The 12,500-nt window shown below is 42.9% G+C and overlaps 1 protein-coding gene across 1 annotated transcript in view; it reads right to left on the reverse strand.

The window, feature by feature from the left end:
• Positions 1-12,500, reverse strand: part of LOC128686833 (carboxypeptidase N subunit 2-like) — a 121,495-nt gene that overhangs the window by 15,519 nt on the left and 93,476 nt on the right. The window contains exon 2 of the mRNA XM_053773961.2: positions 8,507-8,617. Coding sequence (XP_053629936.2) covers positions 8,507-8,617 — 111 coding nt within the window. The remainder of the gene's footprint in view (positions 1-8,506; positions 8,618-12,500) is intronic.

The following is a 12,500-nucleotide window of genomic DNA, read 5'->3' on the forward strand; positions in this document are numbered from 1 at the left end:
ATTTTCGACGTTGTACTGAGGTTGTGTGTCGCAAAGACACTCTGAGCAACTCAGGTCCTGAGCTGTAGCTTCTGACCTAACTTGTACTGGTATCTGTGTACTATCACAGTCGGTGATTTTCTTATGCTGAACTTAGATTCAGTAGTATGGGAGTTTTATGACTTTTGTGGAGGATCTGCAGATGGTCCCTACTTAGTGTCGTTATATTATCTCCTTGATCCTGATTGTGTCGCAGTTGCTTGTTATATTGCTATTGGGCTTAGCATTCTTTTTATTGTTCAAACAGACTGTTCTGATAGCCAGTTGGTCAAGAAGTTAGTTTATTTGAGGACTTTGTCAGTCACTTGTTTAAGTCTAGTCGAGTCGTGAGACATAGCGAACTACTTAAAGCACTTACACACATACACTCAAACTTACTTGTACATATTTATAATATCTTATTAAATGTTAATGTACCAGACGCTACTTAAGAATTATAAATGTGATATGTGCTTTCAGCACAATACTACTGTACACGAGAGAAGTGATTAATATTATTTTGATTACTGTGACTAATTTAATTTAATTTAATATACGCCTAGACAACTTAATTAATAAATTTATTAAATTTTAATTTCTCTAGTTAGTAGCCTACCAGTTGTAATCCTGAAGCACTAATAATTCTTACTGAATTCTAATGGATAATTGGACAAGGATACTGACTAATTGTTACGAAAACCCAGTAACAGGCTGGATGCTAGAAGGGCAGTCCTTTCTAGTATTCACTGGAGATTTCTAAGCTTTTAGAATCGCGTTTTTTGTAACAAGTGACGAGCGGAGGTAATGTGAGGCCACTAGTGACTAGACCATCACCGCTCATTTATCTCTACCACCACACTACTCACCCTCTCACTACTTGAAATAAAATAATGAATGAAAGAATAAATACCGGGGACAATGAATATTACTATTCTACTCCAATTCATTTGGGAACAGAAGACTATTGGGTTTAGATAAATGGGGATGGTACACATAAGCAGTGAGAGAGGGAATACAATCAACTCACGAAACAGAATATAACATACAATATAGTTCAGAGGACAGTTCACTACAGAAATTCAGTCACACACTAGCCACAGGTCACAAGATCTATACAGCACGAGCACTGCTCTCCCCCAAAGCTCTGCACACATGTAGCAGCTCTGCCAGAATCTCTAGCCCAGACCTCTGCACACAGGCCAGAGCTCTGCTCGAATCTCCTGTTCAGCTGTGTCCTTAAACTTATATGGTCCTTCAAGCACCCCACAATGAGGTGTGCACCACGTGTTTTAACCTAACGCCGAGACCTGACGCTAGTTCAAGAACAAAAGACCTTTGACTTAAGCCGAGAGGCGTGCTAACAGCTGTTTGTCAAGGCAAGGTGTGTGACGATTTACTGGTTCATTAGGACTCCCTTAGTGATCTCACAACAAAGTGACTTACATCACATCCCCTTTCTCCCCCAGTTTAAAATATCTGAGAACTAGTTGTGATGAATGGTTTGAAAAACCGACAAGTTGAAGATTGAGACACTTATGCAGCATATGGGAATCTTTATTCAGGAAACGTTTCGCCACACAGTGGCTTCATCAGTCCAATACAAAGAGGAAGGCGTAAGGAGGAAGAGAATGAGGTAATCAGTCCCTCAACCTGGAGTCGATGTGTTCAGTCCATCAATCTTGTAGAATGTACAGCATAGGGCCGTAGACGTGGCTTATATACTGTAGTGAGGTGACGTGAAGCAGATGGAGGCGGGGTCATAGTGGTACTATCCACTAGTCGAAGTAGGTCTTCGTCCAAAGGTTGAACAAGTGTTGAAGAATTCTTTGTAACAAGACCCCATGATGCTGCCGTGTCTGACAGTTGTGATGAATGGTTTGAAAAACCGACAAGTTGAAGATTGAGACACTTATGCAGCATATGGGAATCTTTATTCAGGAAACGTTTCGCCACACAGTGGCTTCATCAGTTCAATACAAAGAGGAAGGCGTAAGGAGAGGAGGAGAATGAGGTAATCAGTCCCTCAACCTGGAGTCGATGTTCAACCTTTGGACGAAGACCTACTTCGACTAGTGGATGGTACCACTATGATCCCGCCTCCGTCTGCTTCAAGTCACCTCACTACAGTATATAAGCCACGTCTACGGCCCTATGCTGTACATTCTACAAGATTGATGGACTGAACACATCGACTCCAGGTTGAGGGACTGATTACCTCATTCTCCTCCTCTCCTTACGCCTTCCTCTTTGTATTGGACTGATGAAGCCACTGTGTGGCGAAACGTTTCCTGAATAAAGATTCCCATATGCTGCATAAGTGTCTCAATCTTCATCTGAGAACTAGGACAATTTGTCCTAAGTTATTAGACTATTTTAATCCTAACCCCTTAATTCAATTATAATACAAAGGCCAAATTACACAACACAACGTAATACAAAATTATTTAACTACATAAATTTCCTTCAGCCTTCTCAACTACCACAAGGCAGCATAATCAGTACACCTCACAGTTGACCAGCATAACAGTTGCTCTCTGGTGAAAAGCCTCCTTACCCGTCATTTCTCTTTAAAACTAAATATTTGGCTCCAGTGCCTTCCCTACTTCTACTAGAAATGCACTAGCCGGTACTAGTCACCCTCGCACGTTAACCATTGGGCCAAACCTCACTGGGCTTCATTGGCATAGCAAACTGCTCCAACAGGTTGCATTATTTCAAGTAACTGCAACTGGACCACTTCACGACCACCAAGGTCGCATTTTCGACACACTTCAAAATCTGAAAGTCGAGATAGGGCAAACATCGGAGCTAAGACCCACCATTATCCTATGTCACTACTAGGAGTCACTGGCCTTATAAAACAAGGTAAGATTGATCACTTGACCGTTTCCAAGGTCACCTCATTCCACACAGGTAACACTAACACTTCTGGCAAGTCAAAGTAGGCTAGGGACATCTCACACTCTTAATTGTCTCTCATGGCTGGCAGGACATCCCCGTAAACCGATCGTACAGATTGGACAGCATAACAGCATATACCTCCATACCACCCATGGCAGCACGCTGGTCCCAGTAGCTGGAATCAATCTCACGGCTCGCGTCCTTCTACATCTCCGAGTATGGCAGCTCCCTCATAGTAGACTCTCCTGTTCTGGCACACCAGCAAAATCCCTCATACACCACTGCAGCATCTGCATCATGCATCAGGCAGCATCTGCGATGTTGCCTGAGCTAGGCAGCATCGCAGCATCACAGCACGGCCGTGTCACAGCATGGCAAAGAGCAGCGCACAGCACCACCTCAGTAGATCCAGCATGGCAGCAGCACAGCACGGCCTCAGCAAAGCAGACAGGATCATGTGTTTTCATCTGACGCCGAGACCTGACATTAGTTCAAGATCAAAAGACCTTAGACTTAAGCCGAGAGGCGTGTCTGACAGCTATTTGCCAAGGCAAGGTGTGTGACGATTTACTGGTTAATTATGTCTCCCTTAGTGACCTCACAAGCAAAGTGACCTACATCATTGGCTGGACCAGGTCTGCAGCCTGTCCAGATCCGTTTGTAGTTCTGCCTGGTCCTTATCAGATTTAATTCTTCTTATTAACTTCACATCATCTGCAAACAGGGACAATTCTGAATATATTCCTTCTGTCATGTCGTTGACATATACCAGAAACAGCACCGGTCCTAGGACTGACCCCTATGGAATCCCACTCGTCACAGGCGCCCACTCTCACACCTCGTCATGTACCATGGCTCGCTGTTGCCTTTCTGACAGGTATTCCCTGATCCATTGCAGTGCCTTCCCTGTTATACCTGCCTGGTCCTCCAGCTTTTGCACTAATCTCTTGTGTGGAAGTGTGTCAAAAGCCATCTTACAGTCCAAGAAAACGCACTACCAACCCCTCTCTCTCTCTCTCTCTCTCTCTTGTTTACTGCTGTCACCCTGTCATAGAACTCCAGTAGGTTTGTGACACAGGATTTCCCATCCTTGAAACCATGCTGGTTGTCGTTGATAAGCTCATTCTCTTATAAGTGCTCCACCACTCTTCTCTTGATAATCTTCTCCATGATTTTGCATACCATACATGTCAGTGACACTGGGTTGTAGTTTAACGCTTCGTGTCCGTCTCCTTTTTTAAAAACTGGGACTACATTTGCTGTCTACCACACCTCAGGTAATCGCCCTGTTTCGATAGATGTGTTGAAGATTGTTGTTAGTGGTACACATGGCACCTCTGCTCCCTCTCTCAGGACCCATGGACAGATGTTATCCTGCCCCATTGCCTTTGAGGTATCTAGCTCGCTTAGCAGCCTCTTCACTTCCTCCGCGGTTGTATGTATTGTGTCCAACACTTGATGGTGTACCCCCACCTCTCCATCTTTCTGGAGTCCCTTCTTTGAATCTCATGTTAAGCTCCTCACATACTTCTTGGACGTATATTGTGATCTCCCCTCCTTCCTTCCTCAGCCTGATTACCTGGCCCTTGACTGTTGTTTTACTCCTGATGTGGCTGTACAACAGCTTCGGGTCAGATTTGGCTTTCGCTGCTATGTCGTTTTCATATTCTCGCTGGACCTTTCTTCTTACCTGCGCATATTCATTTCTGGCTTTACGACTGCTCTCCTTATTCTCCTTGGTTCTTTGCCTTCTTTACTTCTTCCACTTTCTAGCACACTTGGTTTTGGCCTCTACATCTCTGGGTGAACCATGGGCTCATCCTGGCCTTCTCTTTAATTCTGTTACCCTTGAGTACAAATCTCTCCTCAGCTTCCTTGCATATTGTTATCACATATTTCATCATCTCATTTACTGATCTTCCTGACAATTCTTTGTCCCACTGAACCTCGTGTGTGCGTGTTAGTGTACTCAGGGGTCGAGACTCAGCTCCTGGCCCTGTCTCTTTACTGATGGCTACTAGGTCCTCTCTCTCCCTGCTCCAAGAGCTTTATCATATCTCGTCTTAAAACTATGTATGGTTCCTGCCTCCACTACATCACGTGCCAGACAACTCTATGACTGAAGAAATACTTCCTAACATCCCTTTGAGTCATCTGAGTCTTCAGGTTCCAATTTTGACCCCTTGTTTCTGTGTCACCTCTCTGGAACATCCAGTCTCTGTCCACCTTATCTATTCCTCGCAGCATTTTGTATGTCGTTATCATGTCTCCCCTAACCCTCCTGTCCTCCATTGTCGTCAGGTCGATTTCCCTTAACCTTTCTTCGTAGGACATTCCCGTTACCTCTGGAACTAGCCTTGTTGCAAACCTTTGCACTTTCTCTAATTTCTTGACGTGCTTGACCAGGTGTGGGTTCCAAACTGGTGTTGCATACTCCAGTATGGGCCTGACGTACACGGTGTACAGTGTCTTGAACGATTCATTACTAAGGTATCAGAACGCTATTCTCAGGTTTGCCAGGCGTCCATATGCTGCAGCAGTTATCTGGTTGATGTGTGCTTCTTGAGTAAGGTTTGCAGCGTTTGGCCGCCTATCCTATACTCTGTTTGCGGTCTTCTTTGCTCTTCCCCGATCTTCATGACTTTGCATTTGGCGGGGTTAAATTCGAGAAGCCAGTTGCTGGACCAGGTGTCCAGCCTTTACAGATCTTTCTGTAGTCCTGCCTGATCCTCATCTGATTTAATTTTCCTCATTAACTTCACATCATCTGCGAACAGGGACACTTCAGAGTCTTTCCCTTCCATTATGTCATTCATATATACCAAAAATAGCACTGGTGTGTGTGTGTGTGTGTGTGTGTGTGTGTGTGTGTGTGTGTTTGAGTGAGTGTGAGTATTAGTCAGCATTGCTATTTTGGAGATTAACATGTATATGCACAGTCTGAGGGAGGAGAGACGTGCGCCAGCACGCGCTCGTGCACACACACACACACTCACACACACACACACACACACACACACACACACACACATACACACACACACACACACACACACACACACACACACACACACACACACACACACACACTTGCACACGCGTGACTTGTGAGAGAATGTCTGTAAACCTCCCTGAAGGAGAAGAGTCTGAGCGTAAGCATAGTTTAGTGCATGCCGCCTGAAGCGCACGTCAACAGATTAGCCGTTTTCACAGCAAACGCGAGACTTTGCAAATTTAAGGATAGCTTTTAGCACCCTCAAAAAGGAGCCATTCTCAACACTATATACGACATTTGCCAGACCCATCTTAAAGTATGCAGCGCCAGTATGGAACCCACATCTGATAAATCGTGTCAAAAAGCTACAAAATGTATGAAGATTTGCAATGAAATTCATCCCAGAGCTGAGGTATGAACTATTAGGAGACGCTAAAGAAGCTAAATCTGATGTCATTAGGAGACAGAGGTAGGTACTAGGCGAGTCTGTTGGAGAGATTGGTGTCAGGTACATGTCAGCACAGCTGGAGATTTAAAGAAGAAAAGAATCACAGGGATGTTAGGAAATACTTCCTAAGCCTTGAAGTGGAACTACCTAGACAGTGAAGGAATAGATGCAGGATCCATACATAGTTTTGTGAATAAGTATGTTAGGTTCCCAGAGCCAGGAGAGAGTGAACTCAATAGCGGCAAGAGGAAAGGATGGACCAGGAGCTGAGACTCGATCCTCTGCAACCGCATAACAGAACTGAACAAATATTGTTTCACAGTAAAGAGAGACGTCTTTAAAAGTTCACAGCTAACCACGGACCACTGAAAGACTACTTGTTTCCAATCTGTGGGCCATGGACCCCTGGAAGACCTCTGGTTCCCAATCTGCGAACCACAGACCCTTGGAAGACCGCTGGTTCCCAATCTGTGGGTTATAGATCCCTGGAAGATCCCTGGTTCACAGTCTGTGGACCACAGACCTTTGGAAGGTCCTTGATTTCCAATCCGTGGGCCACAGACCCCTGGAAGACCAATAGTTTCCAATCCATGGACCGCGGATCCCTGGAAGACCACAGATTTCCAATCTGCAGACTATGAAACCCCTGGAAGTCCGCTGTTTTACTCAAAGTGACGCGCTATTAGTGTACAACAGTATCTTCACATTTTCCATTTTCTCAATGAACAGTTAATAATTGCACCTGTTACAATACTGAGTTTTCACATAAAAACAAAAGCCAGAAACGTCGTGAGTCAGTTGCTGTTAGACTATAAACTATAGACTATGGAATAGAAAACTATCACCCTCTCTTACTAACGAATGTTCACCACTGGTTAAATCACTTCATAAAAGCCAATAAAGTCGATAAATTGTTTGTAGAGGAAAAATATGTATGAACAATTTGGTTTCAACTCAACAAAATTCTGTCTATCCAATCTATGTAATGGATGGGCTGAGTGCATTTACTCTTTTTTTTTTTAAATTGATAGTAGCTCACGAAATGTTTTTTTCCCTGGAGACTACAGTAAAATACTGGAGTAAAACGTGACCTGAAGTGAAAGTTGCTGTTGTAAATTATACATTAGAAAGAATGACCTGAAGGCTACGGAAAGTCCTTCGTTTCTAAGTGGTCTCACCATAACTATAATAATAATAATAATAATAATAATAATAATAATAATAATAATAATAATAATAATAATAATAATAGCAATAATAATAAAAATAATAATAATAATAATAATAATAATAATAATAATAATAATAATAATAATAATAATAATAATAATAATAATAATAATAATAATAATAATAATAATAAGGTTAACCTACAGAGGATGAGGGAGAGTGTGAGACTCATTATTAAGCAAATCTTGTGTCATGCGCTGAGTGTGCTACCATTCACTCGGCGCTCAACACACAAGCCCGTCCTGCATTTCCCCTGTACCAGCCTAACTAGCAGTTAAGTCATTAAGAGATTGTCGGCGCCCTAAGCACACTCTAATTATCTGCCAGTTTTGTACATCAACCAACTGGATGAGAGGGTGACTCCAGGCGAATTAATGTTATACTTACACCCCTGGTTGGAGCCAGTCTCTCAGCAGCAGGCTGAGTATACATACTGGTCTCTCTGACATGAGTTATAAGAAAATAGCAGTAAGTGGACTTGTTTTGCTCTTTCACTCTTTATTGCTCTGAATTATATAGTGTCTTCCTGCATAGCTTCTCTGCTACATTTTGTACATACTGTAAATATTGGTGGTGGGAATATGCGTGTGCGCAAAAAGCTACCCTTGGTGTGTTCCTTTGTTTTCATTCTCGTGGTTGCTTCCTTGTCAGAGGACTTAACGTACCGTCAGGTGTTACAGGCCTTTTATTGTATACCTGTGTTTGTAGAAAATCTGCGCTAAGCCAACCAGCACTAAACGAATCCACACTGAGAGAATCTGCAAAAAAAAAAAAAAGCGAATCCGCATGGAGAGAATCCGCAGTAAGCGAATCCGTAGGGAGAAAATGCTCGCTGAACGAACCCATATTGAGATAATCCGCGCTATGTAAAACCACACTGAGAGAATCCACCCTAAGTGAGGAAGACCACTTACCTACAGAGGATGAGGGAGAGGGTGAGCAACAGGACGGAGGAGACACAGACGATAACGATGCCGACCACCACCTGTAGACTGTCCACGCACTGTAGCTCCCCGGGGCTCAACCTGTGAGGCACAGGCAGAGTTAGTAGGCAGAGTTAGAGTAGGCAGGGTTGGTAGGCACAGTCTGTAGGCAAAGTTGTAGTAGACAGAGTTATTGAGCACATTTATAGTAAGCAGTGTCATGGTAAGCAGAGCAAGTAGATGTAGTTACAGAAGGCAGAGTACTGGGCACAGATATAACAGGCAGAGTTAGTAGGCACAGTTATATTAGGAAGATGTTTTAATAATACACACACATGACTTGATTCTAAATGTTCTGTTTGGTGAGAAGTTCGATGGTGAGTGAATCTACACTTCGACGATAGGTGTGTGATAATGGAAGATGTACTCCGTTGAGCAACACCAGTGGAAGAAAAGTATTACGGAGGCTTTATCATTATTGAGAGGATGTATGCTAAAGACGGGGAAAAAATGTTATGCTAATCCTAGATGGCCCCCAATAACACAAAATTTGGATATTCAAAATGCTATAGATGAGAATAAGTTTTTTTTTTTCATTAAATTTATCTGCTACACCCACTGAAGAAGACGGTAGGAGTACGAGTATTGTTGATCTTGTCAATGGTTCACATTGGCAGCTAGGATTGCCCATTGGCCTGAACGAGGCTTCCAATTAAGAAGAATAAGAAACTTTGGAACGGCTTTGTAGTAATCCGTATTTAATATGGAAATAAATGGTATCAAATACCGACACAGTGGAAATATAAACACATATGCAGTATAATGTGATCCTTTATTGACAACGTTTCACCCACACAGTGGGCTTTTTCAAGTCACACACAGATCGACCTGGGGTGGAAGGTACGGGAGTATTTATAGTCATGTTCAGAATGTTGAGGTCAGGTGGAGAATGCTGCATCTGATGATCTACCGGGTGGAGTTATAGAGTCTTGGGTAGCTTGGCAGGGGTACTGGACAAGTTGTGAGTAGACCTTCTGCAGTGTTCTATGTTCTTATGTGGGATAGCGATGAAGAAGTTTCTTGGCGAGTGGTTCAGCTATGTTATAGAAGCCGTTGTTCTGGTTGAAATTGTTGGTTATAGAGATAAGCGATGATTCCAGGATTCTTCGGTATTGAGTGTTGTCTTCTGTGGCGATAAGTCTTGAGTTTCTGTAGTTAATTAAATGGTTGTGTGAATTGCGATGTTGTACACAGGCATTCCTTGTATCGTCAGTCCTGCTTGCATATTGGTGTTCTGAAATACGTGTTTGGAGGTCTCTTGATGTTTCGCCCACATATAATTTGTTGCAGTCATTACAAGGGATTATGTATACCCCTGCAGAGGATGGAGGCTTGTCCTGTCTACTACTGGTGATGTCCTTGATGGTCGTGGTTGTGGAGGTAGATACTTGGAATGATGTATTGGAAAAGATGTTGGAAACATGTTTGGCAATGGAGTTGGTGGGGAGGACTATGTATCTCTTCTCGGCAGTGTCTTCTCTGGGTGTGTTGAAGATGTTTAATGCCCGCCGTCTGCAGTCTCTGATGAAGTGACGAGGATAGTGGAGTTATGGCTCCGTTATGTTGACGACATTCTCCTCATAACTCCTAAACGTTTCAACGTTCAAGCTCTCCAAGACAAGCTCAACCAGGTCGAGCCTTCAATCCAGTTCACACTTGAAGAAGAAGTCGACAACACTCTTCCTTTCCTTGATGTTCTGCTCTGCAAAGCTGACCACGAACTTCGTTTTAAAGTCTATCGAAAACCCACCAACCAAAACGATCTTCTCCACTTCTACTCTCACCACGACACCAAAACCAAACGTGGTGTAATTATAGGCTTCTTCCTGCGTGCACTCAGAATCTGCAGCAATGAGTTCCTTGAGGAAGAATGCACTATAATTGAACAAGTATTTTCTAAACTCCACTATCCTCGTCACTTCATCAGAGACTGCAGACGGCGGGCATTAAACATCTTCAACACACCCAGAGAAGACACTGCCAAGAAGAGATACATAGTCCTCCCCACCAACTCCATTGCCAAACATGTTTCCAACATCTTTTCCAGTACATCATTCCAAGTATCTACCTCCACAACCACGACCATCAAGGACATCACCAGTAGTAGACAGGACAAGCTTCCATCCTCTGCAGGGGTATACATAATCCCTTGTAATGACTGCAACAAATTATATGTGGGCGAAACATCAAGAGACCTCCAAACACGTATTTCGGAACACCAATATGCAAGCAGGACTGACGATACAAGGAATGCCTGTGTACAACATCGCAATTCACACAACCATTTAATTAACTACAGAAACTCAAGACTTATCGCCACAGAAGACAACACTCAATACCGAAGAATCCTGGAATCATCGCTTATCTCTATAAACAACAATTTCAACCAGAACAACGGCTTCTATAACATAGCTGAACCACTCGCCAAGAAACTTCTTCATCGCTATCCCACATAAGAACATAGAACACTGCAGAAGGTCTACTCACAAATTGTCCAATACCCCTGCCAAGCTACCCAAGACTCTATAACTCCACCCGGTAGATCATCAGATACAGCATTCTCCACCTGACCTCAACATTCTGAACATGACTATAAATACTCCCGTACCTTCCACCCCCAGGTAGATCTGTGTGTGACTTGAAAAAGCCCACTGTGTGGGTGAAACGTTGTCAATAAAGGATCACATTATACTGCATATGTGTTCGTATTTAATATGAGGTTGTTTGCGAGTTCCTTCCTAGTAGAGCGTCATGCTGAGATAGGTAGGGCGATTCACTTTCATGCTCTTGATACAATAGCATGAGGGATATCATCGGCAAAGGCTCACTCGAGTATTTACCCTCGTTAGCCTTTGTCGATGACATGGTGTTATTAATTGAGACAAACAGGGCGCTGTCAGCAATGAACATCGTTACTAAAAGCCTTATCTTGGCCTAATAGTGTGAAGTATGCTACTCTTAAAATTAAAACAGTTCCTTAGACACAGTGGTATATTGATAATGTGCCTGTCATATATGTTTATGACCGGCCTCTAAAAGCTCTAAAGGCCACAGAAGTATATTAATATCTAGGGCAGTATTTTTACTCAACAGCAAAGGGAGAACTTTTTCTCGGAAGACTTAAGCACTTACCTAACAGAATGGAACGTGCACCATTGAAGCCCCAACAAAGCATGTTTATCCTCAATTTCCACCTGATACCCAGCATTATACATACAATGGTGCTGGGCGGGGCTTATCAAAGTACCCATAAAGCAGCAGATAAATTAATTCGTGGTAAAGTTACAGATTGGTTAAAAACTGATGAAAGTTACAATCCTAGGTGTATTTTATGTTCCTCTTGCGGCTCAGGGCTTAGAGTGAGTTTGCTTATCGACGAAGGTGATAATTTAAACACATTTTAGTAATTTAAACACATGAGGAAACGTTTCACCACACAATGGCTTCATCAGACCAATACAAAAGAGAATGGTGAAGAACAAGCGTAGAATTCCCTGTATCAAGATCCCAAGATGTTGCTGTGTCTGACACAGCAACATTTTGGTATCTTGATATAGGGAATTAATTCTACGCTTGATATTCACCATTCTCCTTTCAATTGGACTGATGAAGCCATTGTGTGGTGAAACGTTTCCTCAATTAAGAGCGTTCTGCTATTTTCTGGAGGGATTGAAGTTACCTGAGGATTTTGTAACCTCCTGGAGGGATTAGAGTTACTTGAAGGTTTTGTAACCTCATGGAGGGATTAGAGTTACTTGAAGGTTTTGTAACCTCATAGAGGGATTAGAGTTACTTGAAGGTTTTGTAACCTCATGAAGGGATTAGAGTTACTTGAAGGTTTTATAACCTCATGGAGGGATTGAAGTTACTGGAGGGTTCTGTAACCTCTTAGAGGTACTGGAGTTAGTGTTAAGTCGTCCACACT

The sequence above is a fragment of the Cherax quadricarinatus genome, chromosome 7 (genome assembly GCF_038502225.1).
Source record: "Cherax quadricarinatus isolate ZL_2023a chromosome 7, ASM3850222v1, whole genome shotgun sequence".
Taxonomy (NCBI): domain Eukaryota; kingdom Metazoa; phylum Arthropoda; class Malacostraca; order Decapoda; family Parastacidae; genus Cherax; species Cherax quadricarinatus.